The sequence below is a fragment of the Anomaloglossus baeobatrachus genome, chromosome 12, assembly GCF_048569485.1.
Source record: "Anomaloglossus baeobatrachus isolate aAnoBae1 chromosome 12, aAnoBae1.hap1, whole genome shotgun sequence".
Taxonomy (NCBI): Eukaryota; Metazoa; Chordata; class Amphibia; order Anura; family Aromobatidae; genus Anomaloglossus; species Anomaloglossus baeobatrachus.
The window spans coordinates 44,731,909-44,754,893 of record NC_134364.1 but is presented as its reverse complement, the minus strand read 5'-3'; the positions used below and the strand labels follow the sequence as shown (position 1 = coordinate 44,754,893).

The following is a 22,985-nucleotide window of genomic DNA, read 5'->3' as shown; positions in this document are numbered from 1 at the left end:
AACCATTTGTAGAGTTTGTACTCTCTCGGTTGCAGTTTGAAGTGACACGTCCGGGCTGATTTATTTAGACTCCATAAACTATTTAGGGTAATAAAACCAGAAAAACAGCCTGGTCAGACACAAAGTGAAAATATAAAGCATATATTCCATACTGTAGTTCAGGTTCACCCGTTCAGGTTAATATCCAGCTCTCATTCCTTAGCAAGGAAAAACAACACGGGAGGTCTGCACACCTCCACACACAGACCCTGAATGAGACAACTGGTCTCCATTTTACTTGCTGTTCCACACCCCAGGGAGAGGATATTTTAGCAGCCAGTCCCACCCATTTCTCTTTGACTGCTCTAAACCAGGCCCAGACACTCCCTATTATCTTTCTCAGCACTAGAACTGCTGAAACCTGCTTCCAGGCTTACATCACCAAGGCCACCAACCTCGGTGATACATATCTCCCCTCGAGGATTTGTCGGGTGGCCATCTTGCACACTTCAGGATTCGGAAACTGTAAAGCAATCAAAAAAAGTAACATAATTACTCTTTGGCTAGGAAACCACTCGATGTAGAGGAATGATGCCAACAGAGCTGTCTGCAAAAACGTCAGCGAAGCTCCTTCAGGAGAAAGACTTCCTGCGTTTTCCTGAAGCAGCTTTTCTTAAGAAACCTTGGTGATTCCACCAGTGGAATGAAGATGTGCTCATAGTGTGGTTTTTGATGAGGCTTTTGGATCTGATTTTTTTTTTTTTTTTTGCTGGCTTTTGACTTGACGTTGTCCACAAGGCATCAACATCAAAACAGTTAGGTCACAACCTTTTTTCCCCACACAGGGAGATTTTCAAAGCTTTGTTAGAAAAGAGAAAAACTCTCCAAAAAACTAACTATTTAAAGGGAACCTGTCACAAGTTTTTTGTTCTATAAGCTGCAGCCACCACCACTGTGCTCATGCTGTATATAAGAGCCCAGGCCGCTGGGTATAACATAAAAACACTTTATAATACTCACCTAGAAGGTCGCACCGATGCACAACGGTTGGATGGGTGGCGCCGTTCTCCGGGACCGGCACCTCCCCTTTTGGCCATCTTGGTCTACATCATACACATGCGCCGGCATCGAGGTCCTGCGCAGGTACACTACAATACTTTGATCTGCTCTGAGCAGGGCGCAGGACCTCAATGCCGGCGCGCGTGTATGACGTAGAAGCGTCATGCACTACGGCTTCAGAATAAGGAAGACAAAGATGGCCGAAAGGGGAAGAGTATTATTCAAAAAGTATTATAAGTGGTTCGTGATGTGGATTTTAAAGCAGGTTCCTGTTCAAAAAAATAGGAGGGTGGTTTGCCAATGGCTAATTTTAAAAGGGAAAGAAAAAGAAGCAAAAATTAAGCTTTTCACTTGACAAATGTTAGCAAATGCTGGAACTCCATGTCCTCTTTAAGCAGTTTTTATTGATTTTGTACCAATGTTCTAACAACAAAACACGTAGAAGCTTGGCAGTGCCCATGAAATTCTAGTTAAAATGGTCCGTGATGCCCCCGAGTTCCTGGCCTCGGACCCACATTGCACAATAGCACTTTCACCCACTTACAAACTTCATTTCAATCGTTACGAGGCTGGCCGTGTTACTTTTATTACACTAGATAAGCAGAGGGAACATCACTCCGCCAGGACTGCTGTGTCTGATTGCTCTACTCGTTTAGACAATAAGTAACTACTATAGGATGGTAAAACAGACTTTATTATGGCTGCAGCTCCAATCTGTAACTAAGGCCTGATGCACACACCGGAGCCATGACCGCTATGTCAGCTACATCCACTGCAAATGGGGGTTCGTCAGGGCAGTAGTCACTTTAATGTTGCTTCTGTACAGTCTGCCAGGAATATGTTATAGAGTTATATAGCGTTTTTGTCTAAACATTTTGCAATTTATTTGATTGAAACCATTGCCAATTCTGGGCTTGGAAGTCCAGTCGGCAGCGCCACTCAATAGTTCTCAGTCTTTGCTGTATTAACAGATACCTGTCAATCATTATTTAGGACCTCCTAGTGGACTACTAAGTCTTAAATAAAACAGAAATGTCAATTATTAAGTTGCAAGTTATGCGGCAACGTGTCCCTGTTGTATGACAAAGCCCATGCTACTTTAATTGAAGGCTGCGGCAAGTGAATCACTTGTTATCAGTGATAGAAAATCAAATAGTTTTGGAAACATGTGACTGTGTCACAGTCATGGAAGGTCACAAAGCGACACTGTAGGAAATCCTTAAATGCAAAGTCCCATTGCAACATATGACACTGCGCAGCCCTAGCGTTATACCAATATTTTTTTCACAAAACTAATCTTTATATATTTGGCACAGCTCTTTTGGGGCTTCACGCTGCCAAATCAGATTGCTTGAATCTTATTTTTTTCGTAACAGGACAATATAAATCATCACTTATATCTGTTTCCTAAAGGAGGCCAGACACATCATGGCTCTTTCATACGTCTGTGCAGTTCGGTCCTATGTCTGATACTCGGACCTCCCTGATCTAAGCCTGATATGTTTCTACAAAGCTCAGGTTGGGAGCAACGCGGCCATTCCAACATCGGACCGAACTGCACAGACATGTGAAAGAGGCCTTAAAGGGATTTCCCTCGAACAAAGTAAAGTTTTATTGTAATTAATAAATCTTGGAATAATAATAATTTACACAATTGGATGTGTTTAAAAAAAAAAAAAAAAAGTTCCTGTGCTGAGATAATGTTTTATATATGTGTCCCTGCTGTGTACTGTGTCTGACTGTACTGGAATATGGTCTGATCATACCACAGCTCCTGGGCCGGGGAGGGCGCAAAAAGTATACAGATATCACAGCACGGGGTCATAGCGGATTCTTTTTGTAAGGTAAAACATTTTCCTGTCTGTTTTTAAAAAAGGTATTTGACCTCAAAGAATAATTTTTGATCTTGCGCTGTAATGTCTATATACTTTTTTGCATCTTCCCCCGCCCGGAAGTTGTAGTATGATTAAACCATGTCCCTGTACGGTCAGACACGGCCATTACACAGTTCACAGCAGGGACATATATATGATTATCTCAGCACAGGAACATTTTTTTGAATCGCTTCCAATTGTGGAAATTATTATTATTCAAAGATCTATTGATTAAAATCAACTTTAATATTAAACTTTGTTGGTGGGGAAAAACCACTTTAAGTACATGTCAGATGAAGCTGCCAATTTCAGCAGACTCTGTTAATAGCGTAGCGTATGGAGGTGACCCATCTGTCCCCCGAGGGCAAGTGTTTGGGTAGAGAAGGACCAGGCATGTTGGATTTCAGCAACTTCGATCCTTTTAGTCTCACGGAATAGATGATTTAGTCGCTGCCTCCACTCTGTTAATCCTATATGGGGAAATGTGTAAAAAATAGTATCCTCTGAATTAGTCCTGCTGACTAAGGTGTATAACCACCTTGTGTGCTAGGTGATATGTTCTAGATATATTTCTTCGCATTGGCTCTTGGCTTTTTTTTCTTATCATCCCAACATTTACAGTGACAAGCAAAAGGGTAACAATGTTTTGAAATTTTGACTTTCAGGCTGCATATCTCACCATCCACTATTGATTTGCTTGGGAATCAAACTAATAGCAAAATGAGTGATTAGGGAATGTAAGAACAGGTTGTAATTTGTAGTACACAGGAAGAAAAAGATGTTTTCAAACACCAGGAGCAAAACATTAACCATGCAGTGACATGACACAAATCTGCAGAACTAATCATATGCTAAACAGCTGCAAGTCACATTTTAAGTAGGAGATATCCAACATTGTCTATAAAAGGAAGGTTGTAGTGGATGGTTAGATATGGAGACTGAAAATCAAAAGTTCCCAAAATTGTTAGGCCGGGTACACATATCCAGCTTTTCGCTGGTTTGACGGATGCGGCGTATGATACAGTACACTGACAGCGCAGCAACTTCCGGGTCACATGCTTTGGTCACATGACAGTATGTGACCGGCGCTTGTTGGGCTGCCAGTGTACTGTATACCCTGTACTGGCGTGCGCCGTATCTCTCAAACCGGCGAAAAGCTGGATATGTGTACCCAGCCTTACCCTTTTGCTTCTCAGTGTGTTATTTTACCATCATATTTGAATTCACGTGCTGCAGAAATTTCGTCAACTGTGTTATAAATCTGAGTTAGGTTTCTACAGATCTACTAATGCTGCTGAAAACCATTCAGCTTTACGGAACTAATTTGCAAATACGAACATACGGTTGTCTGCTTTCAGAGTCCAGGTAGTAAGAGCCGGCCTTTGCCACGTGGGTTCCTAGAACCTGTCATTATCGGGCTGGTCACCTACCTGGCCCACAATTACTGATGTCTTATTCTCCTCGCTGTGAGTTCATGTAAATCCGGTTCTTCTTTACTACCTGTTAGTTACGGTTCTTTATTGTGCACGCAGGGCGTATACACTGGCAGAGTCCTCACCTTACAAGAGCAACTGGTACAGATTGGAAAACTGAATGCAGAAGCCGTTCGGGGGCAGTGGGCAAATCTCTCCTGGGAATTGTTGTACGCCACCAACGACGATGAAGAACGCTACAGTATACAAGCCCACCCCGTGCTACTCCGTAACCTAACCGTGCAGGCAGCAGACCCACCACTCGGATACCCTATTTATTCCTCCGTACCTCTCCACGTGCCTTTGTATTAATCCATGTGTACCGTGTTTCTGCATGTCCAGTGGAAAACACTAGTTAATCACCTAGTAACACTACTCTAGATGCTGCTGTTTTGTTTTTTTTTTTTAATTAAACTGCACATCCCCTGTCATCTCCCCCCTACATTACCTCTACTGAACACTTTTTTTCTCCAATAGTAAATTTGACAGGCAACAGTCATTGCTTCCTCCTGTAAATACGTGGACACTTTAAAACAAAAATGTCTGACCAAAATGTGTATAATTGTATAATATTTCTTTTATAAATTGTTCATTTTGATTGTAGTAAACCAGAGTTTCTTTATTTGGGTGTGGTAGATTTATTTAGTCAACTGGGGGAGAAAAAAAAAACCAAAACAGACGAGGATTGATGAAGCAGATATATACGGTGTGAAAATATTTATCTAATATAGAAAGCTGTGTGTATGTCCGCTAAAGAAATCCACAGTCACATTTACAATCACAGAATTTTGCACAGGGAACAGACTATATTTTGGAGGGGAAAATTGAACTCCACGCTTTAGTTATTAGCAAAGAAACCTGCTTACATTAAAGTCAATGGAGCTGGGAGCTATAGGTCTTTAATAGCAGCTGTTATTGGTTGCTATAGGCAACGACAAACATTCTTAGTATAAGAAGCTTATGTGTGAGGTAATGTGATTTCTGTGGAGAGAGAGCTGCTGAAAGTTCTAAAAACCTGATCACTGATTAAACTCTGATCCAAAACATTGATGAGCAACGATCCATACAATATAAATCACAGATGTCAAGTGAAACTGGGGGTTCATATGACAAGATTGGAAGTACTGTTGACGACTAAGGCCAAATTTCCACAGTATGAAAATTGCAGATTTTTCCCTTCCGTTTACAGCGACAACAAAGTGCATGAGATTTTAAATAATCGCATTCACATGAGATGTATTTGCAGCGTCAATTGACAGGAGCCGCAGGTTTGAGATCCTCAGTGTGTATTTATAGTATGGGGGTTTCATGGTTAGAGTTTGATGCTTTCTCACCTAAACTGAGAAACGTTTAGCTGCGCCACACCTTTCAACAATGAACATTTGTATTTATCTTTGTAGGACTGTAGCTTTATATTTTTAAAGAGGTTGTCCCCTACTTTTACATTGATGGCCTATCCTTAGGATAGGTCATCAATGTCTGATCAGCTTGGGTCTAATACCTCCCACCGATCAGCAGGCATACAGAAATGTGCAGTTCCAAACCTGCTCAGTCACTGATAACATCCAGGAAATACACATCTACCTCCTCTTCCAATCAATAAAAGGCAGATATGCAGTACCTGGCTGTGGCCGCTATCAGCTGATGGGGCAGCTCCATAACTGACCATTTTTAGTTGCCGCCAGGTCTGAAAGCAGCCGATCAGAGGGAGTGTGGGCTGCAAGATCCCCGCCGATCAGATATTAATGACCTAACCTAGTCATAGTCAATGTAAAAGTAGTGGACAACCTCTTTAAGCAGGTAACATCTTAAGAAGTCACCAGTTTCCTCTCCCCTTTATAGCAAGGCGATTGCACCAACATATTCTGAAGCTGCCTTGCAAATTACCTCCTTCCCCAACAAGATTGAGTGAGCACCACAATGATCAGGTGCTCTGTACTGTTAAAGAGCAGGTCAGACACTCTGATGGGCACAACTAGAGTACAGAGTATAATGGAAGTCTAGGGGAAACTAGGATTTTTTCTGAAGATCTGGGGGGGGGGGGGGGGGGGGGGGAAATATAACGCTCGAGTTCAACATTGACATCCATTATACTCTGTACATGAGTCGAACCTATCCGAGTATTTGACTGCTCGTTACGTGTACACAAGCATGGTAGTGCCCACTCATCACTAGTTACGAGTACTGAGCACCTGAGCATGGTAGTGCCCGCTCATCACTAGTTACGAGTATTGAGCACCCGAGCATGGTAGTGCCCGCTCATCATTAGTTGTGATGGATTAACAGGACTCAGTCAGGGTAGAATGAGTTCTTAAACCAAACGCCAGCCGCTCATGTATCAGGGCGGGGCACATGCATTAAAATAAACACCCTCCCACCTGCTTGTTTTCCCATCTATGACGAGTCACAGACACGAACTTTTATTTTCTCCCACAAGGTGACCACCAAGTCGTTTTACAGTCAAAATGAATAGAGAGAGAGTCGAGTGTTTCTTTGAGTGATTTATTAGGCATCTTTGGGAGCGGACCGGTTTCAAAAAGACTCCTTAAAAAAATGCCCCCATAGTACAGTCATTTACCTCTACATAGTGCAACCATTGAAACAATTCCTGAAAATTCAGAACTGGATACAAAAAATGATGGGAGCAATAGTCCCAACCCTGCTGGTATAGACCCAGGGCAATACCCTTCTGATAACTGCCTACTGTACAGATTAATCCTACAATTACTGCTAATATCTGATTATTCCCATAAGCAAGCCTAACGGAGCACAGTATTATAAAGTCAATGGCAGAAGACCGCTGTAGACAGTGAAAAAAATGACACATTGGGCACACTCAAGTGCAAAAATCAGACCAGGACAGTCTTAATGCTCCAGATATATCAGAACAGCTCATTCTTTTTGGTAATTTTGGAGTATCTTGAGACTCTCTGATATAAAAGTTTACACCACCTATTAGTTGGCTTACTTTGTGCCAGGAAATTGGCACACGGTCACATGTTGGATCGCTTCCCTTTCTGGTACTTCACAATCCCGTGTCGGATTAGGTGCAGAAAGGGTCTAAATATCACATATATGGTGCAAGTCACGAAAGTTTTTCTTTGGTCACAAACAGGCCATTAATTCTGTTGTAGGTAGCTTGATAAATCTTCCTCAAATGTGAGCGTGATTCAAGACAAAGCTCTGGCTGCAAAATTGTATGATTAAGATGCAAGCAAGTCCAATACTTGATAGCAACTTTAACCTAGTAAATTAACGGTCTTTAAACCTACATTTTTATATTTTCTTATACGTCCTAGTGCAGCCGCATAAGGATCTGTTGATCCTGCAAAACATTTCTAGAATATTTTCCATACTATTAAACGACGATTAAATGACCTTGTGAATATAGTCAGCTAATCATGGATATGTAGCTAATACTATCACTGTGCATATACGTAGTGCATTGGTGCGTTCCCTCACCAGAAGTGCAATATAAAAGAATTAGAGAGGCCGATAAAACTATGGCGAAGCTTGCAGTTTTGATTGGATATCAGTCTTCTTCATTCTCAATCTTGATGTTACCATTAGGAAGATTTCTTTGAAAAGGCAAAAGTGGAATCGGCATCCTGCAGAAGAAAAATTGTACAAGTGTTAATAAAGTGAAGTCAAGTTAATATGAACAGGATGTGTTTAGACTTTTGGTACAATAGGAGACATTTTTGTAGTTGACTAGGTAAATGTCCAAGATGTTGAGCAGGACCGTAGAGGTGTAGTTTCCACAGCGATAAACCCCCACCTACCTGCCGACATCCTACGCGAACTGGTCCTACTAAATCAGAACGGGAGCCAAGGATGTTGACAGGAAAAAAAAAAAAAGTTTGCACCACTGTTTCAGAAGTGATTAAGATGGCCACTGGATCATGATGATCCTATGGCTTTTTTGACGCAACTGACAGCTATAGCTACCGCCACGCCTTATACACATGCATACTTGGTTTGACTGAACGTGCATGTGTTCTCAATAAAGAGGGATACAAGGCACTCAAACCCATTTTGTGGCGACTTCTCATTTCAGAACAAAGAATCAGGGATGTTGGATTCCCCCCCCCCCCCCCTCAGATATGTTGTTACACTCGTCGGGTGTATCAAGCGTGGCAAGGTGTGTTTAGACCTACGGGTGTCTGATGCACAACAAAACACACATGAAAATGGGGGACACAAAAACAGGAGGTGCAAGAACTAGTGAGAGGGGTAGGTGGGCACCTCCTAACCTCACCTGCAACTGTCCCTTCTCTCCTCACCAGTCCCTATACAGTCTCCGCAACTGTCACCGAACAGGAACCTGGGATGCTAGAAAGACCCTATAGTAACTCTGACTAGTGAGGCGCAGGTGGGGTTCAGTAGACCTCACCACTACACTAATCAACACACCAGGGAAGTAAAAACCAAAAGGATATAGACTTGACTTGCAGAACCTTCCTCAACCGCAGCCAGGACACAAATGACTTTGTATCTTCAGCAGGGAATGCTGGGATACACCACTATTAAATGTTGAAGAGCGTGACTGCTGAGTAAGTGCAGCTGATCACTCAGCAAGGAACTGCTTTGGAAAAGCTGCAATAACAAAACTGGCACTTAACCACTTCAGTGCCAAGAGAAAACAAACCATTTAGATGAAGACAGCCAGATGAGAGGCTCCAGTCCAAAGGCTGTCACTGGTCTCTACATGCAGGGAGACGATCGTGACATATGTGCAGCTGATTAATTCACATGGCCGTATAACACGGATGACGATCACATTGCAATGCCTGGACTGGCCAGCGGCTCTCCTAGCCTGTGCTGCAAAGAAATATATACAGGTCAGGAGTAGAGGTGAGCAAACCTGAGGTCCGGTGTTTATACCGAACACAGACTTTACAAAACAAAAAAACCCACAAAGTTCGGATGCTTTATGTACGCAAACCACTCGCTCTAGCATCGCTGTGGTGGGGTAAACTCGGTGCTCAGCCCCCGTGTGAGACGCTTGCAGTGTTTGAGAGGGGAGGCAGAAGAAGGGGGAGGAGTGGGAGGAAGAGGGGGAGCCCGCCTACCCTCCCTTGGAAGTGATCTGGTTATGGGTGGCTGCATGTGGACAGAAACCCGAACTGCCCAATTAGTGACTTCCAATGCTGTTCAGGTCTCAAACCAAAACTTTTTAAAAAGTCCGGCTGAACCCGCTGGACCTAACTTCCACGGGTCTGCTCATCTCTAGTCAGGAGAGCCGGCGGCCAGGACAAGCATTGCGATGCAATAGTCGTTCGTGTTATACGGACGTCTGATTGCGCCTTTACTCCATTACTGGCACTCACTTATGAAAAAAGAATTCCAGTATAGGTATATTACAGACTATGTGAAAAATGCCATAGGTAAAAGAAAGGCTACCAGGACTGACCGGCTGCATAAGGAGATGAGCTCCGAATTTTAAGAGCCAGTCACATTTGCAAGTTGTGGATGTGGTTGTCCACACAGTTGACCGATGCGGGAGCAGCCTACAATCTATAGGCACTAGTCTGCTCCATAAATCACGCAAATCTGCTACGATTTTTTCCTTGCAGACACATAATGCTGCCAGAGAAGAAAAAAAAAACAAAAACAAAATCACATGGACATGTCACATGGAGGTGTGAATGAAGCCTTAACGAAAAAAAAATAAAAAAAAAAAAACACGGCAAGAGTGGAGAATGTCATCATGGACAAGAACCTCTGTGCATGTGCTAAGAATGCTCTGCCCTCAGCGGCGGTGCTGGAGGGGAGTATAACTTGTCAGGTTTCCACACATACTTCTTCTGTTCTAACACGTATCACACTGGGATACTTCATCTATCAGATCACTATTCTCTGCTACGTGCAATTTTAGGACATAGTCATGGCTCCGTTACACTTAGACCATATATTGTACAACATAGGGTCAATGTATAATACTGCAAATGTGCAATAAGGCCATGCAAATAAGCGTTCCAATACCAAGAAGGTCTATTAACAGTCAAATGTGATGCACATCCCCCGATATTCCAATTATAAACCTTTCAAAAGGTAACGGAGCAAACTTTCTTAATTCCGCAATTCCCAACATAATGTAACGTTACAATTCTACAGTTCTAATGTTTTTTCACGCAAGCAGCACTTATCCAAAGATCGGACCTCCTCCACCGATCCGGTGTTCCCCATGTGACTGGAGTAGCGGGTATGCGAGCATGACCCCTATGGGAAGTTTTGTGCACATGTGCAACCACCTCTCGTCAATGGTGCAGTATGCACATGGGGAACATGGGACTCCTATTCTTTGAATCAGCGGTTGAACCCCTGCAATCATCATTTATTACCTATGCAGTAAATAGGAGATAAATACTGTTCATGGGACAACCCCTCGAAAATTATTTTTCATTTACGACCTCAAAAAGGGGCCATCAATATTTTACATGCAGCGCTTACTATTCCACTCTGGAAGTTCTTTATTCTCTTCTGACCACCCTTTTGTGTTAACCACCATCCCCATGTGGGGGCATACTGCCACAGGTAATACAGGAGTAAATACGGCTGGTCTGCAATCCAGACTTCTTTCAGGTCATTTGCAGCCGATATCAACATAAGCCGAACACAGCGGTCTGTTGCCATCTTGTGACTTTGATCCGTTAGAGTTTCAACAGACTACAAAAGAAAAAAAAAAATAAAGTTAAATGCAGGGATACAGAATATATGTATAATACATACATTTTTTTTATTCACGTGCCAAGGATAGGACTTGAATCTACAAGGAGAAGTAAGGAGACATTCCCCCCCCCCCCAGGAAAAAAAAAAATAAAAAAAAAAATCTGGGAACGGTTTTAGCTTTCAACATCTCTTTTGCCTTTAAGACATAATGATTCTTTAAAATAGCCATGCAGCCTAAGGCCCCCTTCACACATCCGTGTCTCCGGTACGTGCGACGTCAGTTTTCACACGTACCAGAGAGACGGGCACACATAGACCCATTAAAATCGATGGGTCTGCGCGCGTGCGTGCGTTCTCCACATGTAGACATGTCTGTTTTTCTCCGGCAGAACGGGTGTCACACGAACGGCACATTGATGTGATTCGTGTGCAACGTACCAGAGAATAGACACGTGTGTTAAAATGCTTTTCTACACTCACCTTCTCCAGCCCTGCTGTCACTTGTTGCTTCTGACCCCCACTCATTATGCTCATGAATATTCACTGCACCGAGGACCGGAAGCAGCAGCAGCGGGGAGTGGGCAGGGCCGGAGACCGCAGAGCAGAAGACATCAGCATCACGGACAGCAGCGCCAGGGATAGGTGATCAGAAAGTTCCTGTTCTCCAGTATTATCCCGGATAGCACACTGAGAACACTCATGTGCCGAAATCACAGCACACAGAGGGCCATACGCACCTTTTACACGTCTGTGCAAAACGTGCATGTTTTTTCACGGACGTGTGAAAGAGGCCTAAAAGGTTTGGTATTCATGATATACTGCTTCCACAGTAAAGATGGCTTCAATACAAGGAGCTGTAGTAGCTCAGAGCATGGGGAAATCCAAGTAGTATCAGATGTAAAGCTATGTGCACATGCTGCATATAAAAAAACAAAAAAAAAACAAACACATTTTAGGTTTTTTGCATACCCTGAAGCCATCAAAGTCTATGAAACGTCTGAAATGCTGTTTTGTCCCCCCCCCCCCCCTTTCTTGCAGATTTTGATGCAGAAGATCTGCAACATGTCAATAGTTAGGGCGTTTTTTTTTTTGTTTTTTTTAGCCTTTCCAGCAATTGACTTCAATAAAAAAAAAGAACAAAAACTCATGCGTTTGTCTGCCAGAAGGTGCAGAAAATTTCTGCACCAAATCTGCAGAGTGTGCTCATACCCTTAAAGTACCCCTGATCCTGCTTTGCTAGTTCGTCGATTTACCAGCAAATATAAAAACACCAGGGTACGACTTGTAATACATTTAGGCCTGTACGGGAAGACCTTGCTAGATTTTACCGTCTGAAACTGTTCAGTACATGCATTTTCCACCACTTTTGACTGCACGGGTCCCGGGCATACATTGATGACTGCAATATCTGGATAAGCTCCCAGCTCAACTCTCAGAGTATTAAAAAATCCCTGAAAATAAATAAATTGGTTATAAATTATACCAAAAAAAAAAAAAAAAAAAAGTTTAAAAAAAAAATGACTATAGAAAAATAGCTTCACAGAAGTAACATACAATTTGGTGACATTTCTTGTATGGGAGTCAGCAAATTTATATAATGCTATTCATACACTTAATGGGGTTTTCCAGAACTCTTCAAATTTACCCTACTGTGTAGGATCATTATAAAGGCGCAGGACACACTGCAAGTAAAATCAGATGAGTGGAAAGCGATAAAACAAAATTATAATGCATTTCTCTCAGGCCAAAGTTACTCTATGGAGCCGTTACGATCTGCGATTTTTTTTTTATCAGCCCTAATCAGACCAAAAAAATAATAGTATGCTGCGAGTGTCAGCGAGAGACGTGTCACTCACACCCATGCAAGTCTATGGGTGTGAGTGGAACATTGGACTGCACTCGGATGTCATCCGAGTGCAATGCATTATACGCACAGGTTAACAATGGAGGAGAAGAGGAGTGTAATCGCTCTTCCTCCGCAGCTTTGATCCGATCGCAAGATCTGATCACGGCATAATGCCACGTGGCTCATGCTCGCACAAGAGTGGGAGCCAAGGATCATTAGCATAACGCATCGGATGCCATACGCTCGTTTGACCCTAGCCTAAAAGGTACCGTCACACTAAGCGACGCTCCAGCGATCCCACAGGGATTGCTGAAACGTCGCTACACGGGTTGCTGGTGAACTGTCAAACAGGCAGATCTCACCATTGACCAGCCCCCAGCGACGCGTGGAAGCGATGCTGCGCTTGGTAACTAAGGTAAATATCGGGTAACCAAGCGCTTGGTTACCTGATATTTACCTTGGTTACCAGCGCACACCGCTTAGCGCTGGCTCCCTGCACTCCTAGCCAGAGTACACATCGGGTTAATAAGCAAACCGCTTCGCATATTTACCCGATGGGTACTCTGGCTACGTGTGCAGGGAGCCGGCAGCCGGCACTGGCAGCCTGAGAGCGGCGGACGCTAGTAACTAAGGTAAATATCGGGTAACCAAGCAAAGGGCTTCTTGGTTACCCGATATTTACCTTGGTTACCAGCGTCCGCAGAAGCCGGCTCCCTGCTCACTGCACATTCAGTTGTTGCTCTGTCGCTGTCACACACAGCGATGTGTGCTTCACAGCGGGAGAGCAACAACTAAAAAATGGTCCAGGACATTCAGCAACAACCAACGACCTCACAGCAGGGGCCAGGTTGTTGCTGGATGTCACACACAGCAACATCGCTAGCAAGATTGCTGTTGCGTTAGCAAAACCGTGACTCAGCAGCGATGTTGCTTAGTGAGATGTGGCCTTAAGATAAATAAATGCTACTTGCTGTGCAGATCCCCTGCTGGTGCTCTCCAACAGGATCAGAAGTGATGACCTCCCTATCATTTGTTACCAGATTACTGATGCAATTCGCGGTCAGGACATCACTTACAGTCCCAGGGAAGATGACTGGATCAGTGGTCGACTCAAGCAGTAAGAAATGATTCTTTACATCAAAAGAGTTATTCTTACAAAGTTTTTTTTTAAAAACCGAGCAGTGTGTGCACAGCAAGTCACAATTCTCAAAGACTTTGCTGGGATGCTTCTTCCTTCCTTTTATTGATTAAAGTCTGCAAGGGAGAAAAAGCAAAAAACAAAAAAAAAAAAACAAAAAAAAAAAAAAAACCACGCCACGTGTGCGCATTCTATAGGCACAGAAAACAGACCACATTATGACTTTGAGAAGAACCTTTAACATTTCTTATCCAGGAAACAAGTTTTGAAAGATCCCAAAAATCATAAGAATTATACGCAGTAATCGAATGCTTTCAAGTAAAGCCATGTTTGCAAGTTTTTGTATTGCGGTCACCCCCCCCCATCCCATCTGTTCATCCAAAAGTTCAAATCTCAATAGGCGCTTCTCAGGATACCTTCTCCTCCGCAGCTTTTTTTTTTTGTTCTAGCCTGTGATTAATTTCCTGCAGAGCTGCAAAATTATTTTTTTGTTCAAATAAATATTTGCCTTAATGATATGAAGCAATCCGTGCAAACATTTACCTGGAGTGCATGCTTACTGGCCGCATAGCCTGTTGATAAGGGCGCTGCGATCAGGCCTGTAATGCTGCTCAAGGTAATGATCTTTCCCCTCTTCCTCTCTATCATGTGGGGTAATACATGCTTCGTAATGGAAACCGTTCCTATATAATTGAGATTCATCAATCCTTGATAAACATCCAGACCTGTGTCCACAAACAGAGAGCGCTGTGACCGTCCACCATTGTTCACTAGGATGTCAATCTGTGGACAGAGAAAATTAAGGCAAAACTGTCAACTTTTACATCTTGATAATTGAAGATTGTGATTATTACTGGCCCATTATTTCCAGAAGGGACCATATAAGGCCTCGGTTCCACTTGTGCTTTGCACAGATGAGTGCAATCCAATAAAATATCGGATTGTTCTCACGCTATTACAAAACTATGGGGCAGTGTCCATCTGCGATCGATTTCTCCTGCCATATCGGCCTGCGGAATGAATCGAGTCTCGGCTCACGCACCCCCATACAATTCTATGGGAGCGTGAGAAACATCACATTGCACTCACATGTCGTCCGAGTGCAGTGCGATATACGAAGAGACAGGCAGCGGAGGAGATGGGAGAAAGTGCTCCCTCCCTCTTCTCTGCACCTGTAATAAGAACGCAAGATCATATCATAGTCGCATCACCCTTGGCTGACGCTCGCAGCAGAGGGTCATTAGCATATCGCTGCCGATGCTCTCGCATTGGAAGCTGTACGCAAGTGGAACCGTACCCCAATGTCGAGTATAGGAACCTCATCTTTTTCTTAGCAGGACCCTGGTCCAGTGGCAACATCTGTAGTCCGTGGCCACCGAACAAGAGCCGTGTGCACCGTCTCCTACCTTCATCCTCTGCTCCTTTATTTCGTTACCCAGGCTGGTATAACGTATTTTGCGCTACGCCACTTCATCAAAAAAGGAGCCAGAGATGCCGGTGGCAGTTTGCAGGACTCCCATCCACTGGCCATGGACTACCGACCTGATCATGTGGATTAATTTATTCCTCATGACTAATTGCACTTTTATTTTATTCTTCTTGACCTTTCTGCAGCCTTCGACACTGTTGACCACCATCTCCTTCTCTCTTTGCTCCATTCTATCGGCCTAAAGGACACTGTTCTTTCCTGGTTCTCTTCCTATCTTTCTGGCCGTTCATTCAGTGTATCATTTGCTGGCTCCACATCTTCTCCTCTCCCTCTCACTGTTGGGGTCCCTCAAGGTTCAGTCCTTGGCCCTCTTTTCTCCCTGTACACTGCCCCAATTGGAATGACCATCAGCAGATTTGGCTTCCAGTACCATCTTTATGCTGATGACACACAGCTATACACCTCATCCCCTGAGCTCACCCCCGCTGTACTACAGAACACAAGTGACTGCCTGACTGCAGTTTGCAACACCATGTCTGCTCTCTATCTGAAACTTAACCTTTCCAAAACTGAACTTCTGCTTTTCCCTCCATCTCCCAACCTTCCTAAACCTGACATCTCCCTCTCTGTGTGTGGCACAATGATAAGTCCTAGGCCGCAAGCCCGCTGCCTGGGGGTTATACTTGACACTGATCTCTCCTTCACCTCCCACATACAATCTCTTGCCTGCACCTGCGGCTTGCACCTCAAGAACATCGCTAGAATCCGTCCCTTTCTCACTATGGAAACGACAAAAACCCTCACCGTGGCCCTGATCCACTCTCGCCTTGACTACTGTAACTCTCTATTAATTGGTCTCCCCCTAACTAGACTCTCCCCTCTACAGTCCATCCTTAATGCAGCAGCCAGAGTCACCTATCTGGCAAACCGCTACTCGGATGCCTCTGCTCTGTGCCAGTCATTGCACTGGCTGCCCATATATCACAGGATCCAATTCAAACTGCTTGTTCTCACCCACAAAGCTCTCCATAGTGCGGCACCCCCTACATCTCCAGCCTCCTCTCTGTCTATCACCCCACCCGTTCTCTACGCTCTGCAAATGACTTTCGACCAACATCCACACTAATTCGAACCTCCCACTCCCGAATCCAAGACTTCTTCTGAGCTGCACCAATCCTCTGGAATGCTCTACCCCAAGAAGTTAGGACAAATCACAACTTACTCAGATTCAGACGCTCCCTAAAAACGCATCTTTTTAGGGTGGCCTATCACACTCCCTAGCCAAACTAATTTCACCTAATCCCTCTACAACTTCTCAGAACATAACCCCACGTCAAACTCCATGGCACCCAAATGCGTCTCAAGGCTCTGGCCAACTGGTCCAGGAAGCCATTATCTATCCCCCATGAGCTGGCTGGATTGTCATTTTAAATAAACACTTGTACCTTGCCCCTCCCCCCATCTCATTGTAGATTGTAAGCTCTCACGAGCAGGGTTGCCATTTTTCCTTTTAAATATTGTATCCTCTATAATTGTTACTTGTTTGTATATGTTTATGTACATGATATGTATATGTTCCTCCTGAATTGTAAAGCGCTGCGGAATATGTTGGCGCTATAGAAATAAAGATTATTATTATTATTATTATTATTATTTTTTAGGAGAGCTCAGCAATAGGACATTGGTGTGGTGGAACTGCCAAGGCCCCAACTATTGCAAGACCAAGAAGGAACTTTGACAAAAGCTGGCGAATATCTAAGGCTACTTTCACACTTCCGTTGTTTTGCATCTGTCACAATCCGTTGTGTGACTGATGCAACGGATGCGTTGCAGATGGTGGCACAACTGATGTGACTGATGCTGCAAAACAACGATCCGTTTTTAACACTGATCACCCGGCCGCCCTCCCTCAAGAGCCGGCCGCCCTCCCTCAAGAGCCGGCCGCCCTCCCTCAAGAGCCGGCCGCCCTCCCTCAAGAGCCGGCCGCCCTCCCTCAAGAGCCGGCCGCCCTCCCTCAAGAGCCGGCCGCCCTCCCTCAAGAGCCGGCCGCCCTCCCTCAAGAGCCGGCCGCCCTCCCTCAAGAGCCGGCCGCCCTCCCTCAAGAGCCGGCCGCCGGGCAATCAGCTGATCGTTCACAAAAGCCGGCCGCCAGGCGATCAGCTGATCGTTCGGCCGCCAAGGGAAAAACATTGATTTCAATGATTAAACATAAGAGCTGAGCATGCGCAGTGGAGAAAAAAAAAAAAAAAAAAAAATGCATGGTCAATACAAGTCTATGGGAAACAGCGCAAGCGGTTAACGGATTGCGCAGTTTTCCAAAGCAGCGGATTGCGAGTAACGCAAGTGTGAAAGTAGCCCAACATGTGCAGACACAGCAGCACTGCAATCCATGTGCAGTGTCCAGGATTACAGCTCAATCCTAAACAAGTGAATAGGGTCCAGCTGCAATATCGGCTACCACGAGTAAATTGTAGGGATCCCAGAGGCTGGACCTACCTCAAAGTCACATACTGTTAGCATTTCCTAGTGATAGGTCCTCAAAAATCTTTATACAGAACCCCTCGGGGATGTAAGGTCAGAGCAGCAGAAATACCCAGGGATATATGTGGACTATGGAGAGGTACAAAATAACCATCTAAATAAGGGATTACATAGAAATCACTAAAATGTACACTTACTCTTCCAAAATGTTTTATGACCTGGTCTGTTGCCGCCTTGTGTGTACTAAAATCAGTCAGGTCAAGAGGAATAACCAGTAGATCTTTTTCTTCCAAACTGCTGACCTCTAATTAAAATAAATAAGTAAATAAATAAATAAATGATGATACATCACATTGAATAATTGTTTGTTTTGTAGACAATGAAATCAAGGTTAAAAAAAAAAAAAAAAAAAAAGTTGCAGGGTAAGGAGTAAGGCCGAGTTCACATGTCCTGTAATCATCCGTTAGAATGGATCCTGCAGCGATCTGTTGGGAAAAAAAGTTCTGCAAACAACTTTTTTGTTCGTTGTTAAATGACTGATTTCTTATGGATTTTTATTTTTTTTTTTTTTTAATTAACACATTGGAGACTATGGAGAACAGATCCTATTATGATTCAGGGAGCAAGGAGGATCAACAAATGCGGAAACCCAAAAGGTAACAGAGTGGCTGGAACCTTAACGGATTGCAGACCTAATACTGACACAAAACTAGAAGTAGCCATGGGAGAAGCCTACGATGACCTAGTCTCGACACAGCCGGAGAGCTAAATATTCTTACAGATAGATATAAGAAAGCTAATCTGCCTCGGAGCAATCCCCAAAGATATAGATAGCCCCCCACATGTCAAGACTACGGTGATATAGGAAAACAATATAAAGCCAGAAAAGACAGATTCAGCAAAGGTGAGGCCCAAACTATCTTTATAGGAAAGGATAGGAAGGAGCACTATCTGCAACCGTAAAAACCCTAATAAATACCAGCACGACTGATATGGAAAACCCTGAGGCCACACGGCCTCTCCCCCACTAGATCAGCACTCAGATGTTACTGGGATCCAAAAACACTAATAGATGAGGGACTGAATTAATACGAAGCATGACTAAAAGACATTGCAGAATCATGGAGCTAAGTATACAGACACTCCCAGCAGGGAATGATCCAATTCCACCAAGAACTCCACACAGACAAAATAGGAATCAAGCATTAGTATCAAAGCAGAAAAAAACAAGAAAGTGGAAATAATAAGCAGAAGAACAAGACCACTTATCTGAGAGGAGTTCTGGTAGAGAGCAGAGCTGGTTACAGAATGTCCTTAACACACAGGATATCCATTGAGCACTGGCAAGTAGCAGGAGGAAACTGCTCAGTTAGGCTAAGAACACACATCCGTCTTTTCTGCCGTTTGTTGGATCCGACGCGCTCCCGTACATTGTATACAGTACAGTGGCTGCGTGACAAGCTCCGGTCACGTGCTGTCATGTGACCGGAGCATGTGACCAGGAATTTGCAGCGCAACCACTGTACTGTATACACTGTACGGGAGCGCGCCAGATCAGACAAACGTCAGAAAAGATGGATGTGTGTTCTTAGCTTTATATAGTCCAATCAGAAATGCCTGATTGGCAGTCCTCCACAGGTGTGTGGCTTTCATTCCATAAATCAACTGCACCGCCAGCACTGACCAGAGGAGGGAGCCCCAAACTGGAAAATGTATTCACAACAGGATCAGTTAATGGTTTCCTATTTAGCTATCCGTTATTCTTGCATTTGTAACGGATCCATTTTTTTCTTACGGGATCTATTTCAAATGGAAGATAAATAGCAATCCATTAATGGATCGGTTTCTCAGACTCCCATGTTAAAAAAAAACAAAACAAACGGATCCGTCAGGCATTATTTTGCCAATGGATTTCTGCAGGATCCGTTCTAATGGATGATTAAAGAAAAGGTGAACAGCCTTAAAGCAGTCCAGCTTTTTTTTTTTCACCGCTGGAGTGGCGCTTTAAATCGAAGTCCCCTGCATTATACAAATCCTGCGTCATTTGCGTTACTCTGGTCCCATCTTGTGTCCGTAACTCCTAAATTACTGAAAGTCAGAAGTTATGTCACAACCTCTCAATGCATCTCTATGAGAGCCAGAACGACGCTCCCATAGATTGTATTGAGTTGTGACCTCCGGCTCCATGAAACACTGGAGCAGCCAGCAGGTGAAAAATCACCCGAGACAGACGGGAGTGATGGAGGAAAAAGATGAAGCCTTCTGAGGAGCGAGGGGCGAGTATAAAACAGAGGAGTTAGAATTATAGTGCCACTCCAGTAATGAAATAAAAAGCTGGAGTGGTTCTTTAACTTTGCAATCGTTTTCATGGTTAATGACTACCACTCGGTACTGAAGTTATAAACTACAGGAGCACCTGTATTCTGTGGAGTGCGGCTATGGGGAATATATTGGGCAAGTGAGCAGTGAGACTATGTATTCTTTACTGTGCAAGCAGCTAGCGAGACTATGGATTCTTTACTGTGCAAGCAGCTAGCAAGACTATGGATTTTACACTGCAAGGGAACAGCAAGACTACGGATTCTATTTTATGCAAACAAGCAACAAGACTACAGAATCTTTGGCTATGTGCCCACAGGAGCTTGTTTCTGCGGATTTTGCCGCGGAAATACTGCGGATTTGTCTGGATTTTCCGGATAAATCCGCAGGTTTTAGCATGTACAGACACTCCCCATGTTATCCTATGGGACATGGGGAGTGCTGTGTCTACGCTGCGGAAAAGTGCGGCTGCGGAACATGGTGCGGATGTCCCGCAGCCGCACGTAACTGCACGTCAATTATTCCTGCGGAATTACCTGCGGAAATCCCGGCCCTCCGCTATGGAGATAGAGGCTGGGACGTCCACAGGTAATTCGCATGAAAGTCCGCAGGTTTATCGCAGCTAAAAATAGCTGTGGATGCCGGCGGGCAGCTGTGGGAAACATGTGCTTGTACCTGCGGATACATCCGCAGGTATGAGCGCCTGTGGGCACATAGCCTTACTTTGCAAGCGACAAGTAAGACTATGGATTCTTTACTGTTCAAGCAGTGAGATCATGAAACTCTCTGCCACACAAAATTCAAGGAGTGCCTTCTGTGAACACCACAATATCATGATCATGTACAATAGACTAATGCCACATTGATCCAGGGAACTAGTCTGTTTGCCATATGTGGAGCTGGGAAGGAATGTTTCCCTTTATCTGGATCATCATGTAGGTTATAGGTTGAGTTTGCCTTCTTTTAACCTTTAAAACTATGACATTATGTGCAAGTTTGATATGTAGGGAGGGGTCCCACCAATCAGACCAAGGCCAATGTAGTATTTATCACATCTAGTGGAAAGGGGAGAAATGTAATACTCCTTTAAAATAATCAAAGTAAAAAAAAAAAAAAATCCTGTTTTGCCTGTGTGACAGAGCCATGGAGAGGAGTCATAGAATGTGCAATATTAGAACCATGTGACACTTTCTGGAACAAAATACCGCCATATGGTACATGTTACGTGGCGTAAATAAGAGTACGGGAACGGCAATCTACAGCGATGTGATGGATACATTCCGCACAACTATCTTCCATTATTTCATGCAATTGCGTTTACATTACAATAAGGCAATGAAAAAATAAAAAATAAAAATTGCACAATTTTTTTGCAACTGCAGGAAATCCAGTTTTGCAGAATTCTTATGTAAGTGGTGTTGGGGAGGAGGGGGTCGGCATTGGGACATCACACAGATCAGGCAAAAAAAAAAAAACCATACCAAGACATTTCTTTTTAACTCTGAACAATTCGCCTTCTCTCCTGGAGGACAGGATTATGGAGGCGCCCAATTTCGCGAGCTGGTAACACAATTCTTCCCCAATTCCGCTGGACGCCCCGGTGACCCAGACCACGCTGCCACGGAGCTTACTTTCTGCAAAAGGGGAAAAAAATAAAAAATAAACATAAGTAGGCAACTTTTATCTAATAACTGCTGGGAGTTGTAGTCCTACAGACTCCAGAAAGGAGTTTTTTGTTTTTTTTGCATGCCTCCTTATATGCACTTTATCCCCTGAATCTAATAATCACCTGGAGAGCTGCCAAATCGCTCAGCCCATAGCAAAGTGAGGTCTGCGTCCGCTTTGTAGAGCCTGACGAGCTGCACTACGGCGTATAGGAGGCAGCCGAGGGCCAGGAAGGTGCAGCAGCACAGCGCATCCATGTCCGGACCCTGCTCCAGGCGCTGTGTGACTGTGCGCGTGTGTGTGCGCCGCCGTCACCGCTGCTGTCAATCACACTGCGGCTCCTCCCATTATGGTGACGCACACGACACCACTCGTGAAGCCCCGCCCCCGTGTAACATGGCGGCCGCGCTCCATGTTACCTAGGGGAGGAGGTTCTGTGAGGGTTGTTGTTGCATAAGTGCAGAGCAGTGCCAAGATGGAAGCCTGACAGGGCTGCTGCAGGGGGATAATGAGCACAGCACACCATTCTGCTCAGTCTCCACTGTCAGAGTAAATGAAATCCTGTCACACATTTATACATGTACACCAAGAAGGGGAATAATGGGAAAACACGTTACTGGTATACAAACAATAAAAAATGGGAACAACAATTCCAAAGCGTATTTAGTATGAAGTATGCAGAAATCCCGGCACTTATGACCTCGAGTAATAGTGACGTTATTTAAGAGGGCTAAGGGGCTTAACCCCTTTCACACACCCCCGGGCGGTTTTTTTATTTTCATTTTTTGCTCCCCTTCTTCCAAGAACCGTAACGTTTCTATTTTTCCATCAATCTTGACATATGAAAGTTTGTTTTTTTTGCGGGACGAGTTGTACTTTTGAACGACTCCATTCATTCTGCCCCATATTGTATTGGAAAATTGGGGGAAAAAATGCCAAGTGCGGGGAAATTGCAAAAAAAGTGCAATTGCACGATTGTTTTGGTTTTTTTATGCACGGTGTTCAGTATATGGTAACACTGATGTGTCGGTGTGATGCCTTAGCTCGGTAC

The 22,985-nt window shown here is 44.0% G+C and overlaps 2 protein-coding genes across 4 annotated transcripts in view; one reads left to right on the top strand and one right to left on the bottom strand.

Moving 5' to 3' along the window:
* PCNX4 (pecanex 4) overlaps nucleotides 1-5,000 on the top strand; it is a 58,972-nt gene extending 53,972 nt beyond the window's left edge. For all 3 annotated transcript variants that reach the window (XM_075329643.1, XM_075329644.1, XM_075329645.1), the window contains exon 12: nucleotides 4,445-5,000. In XM_075329643.1, the coding sequence (XP_075185758.1) occupies nucleotides 4,445-4,696 (252 nt within the window). In that variant the 3' untranslated portion in view covers nucleotides 4,697-5,000. The remainder of the gene's footprint in view (nucleotides 1-4,444) is intronic.
* Nucleotides 5,001-6,872: 1,872 nt separating this feature from the next.
* DHRS7 (dehydrogenase/reductase 7) lies at nucleotides 6,873-22,255 on the bottom strand. Its single transcript, XM_075329684.1, has 7 exons — nucleotides 22,059-22,255; nucleotides 21,751-21,903; nucleotides 18,148-18,254; nucleotides 14,584-14,823; nucleotides 12,385-12,507; nucleotides 10,838-11,053; nucleotides 6,873-7,992 (listed from the first exon to the last, which is right to left on the bottom strand). The coding sequence occupies exons 1-7, from the start codon at nucleotides 22,189-22,191 to the stop codon at nucleotides 7,951-7,953; spliced, it is 1,014 nt and encodes a 337-aa protein (XP_075185799.1). The 5' UTR covers nucleotides 22,192-22,255; the 3' UTR covers nucleotides 6,873-7,950.
* Between the last annotated feature and the right edge of the window lie 730 nt (nucleotides 22,256-22,985).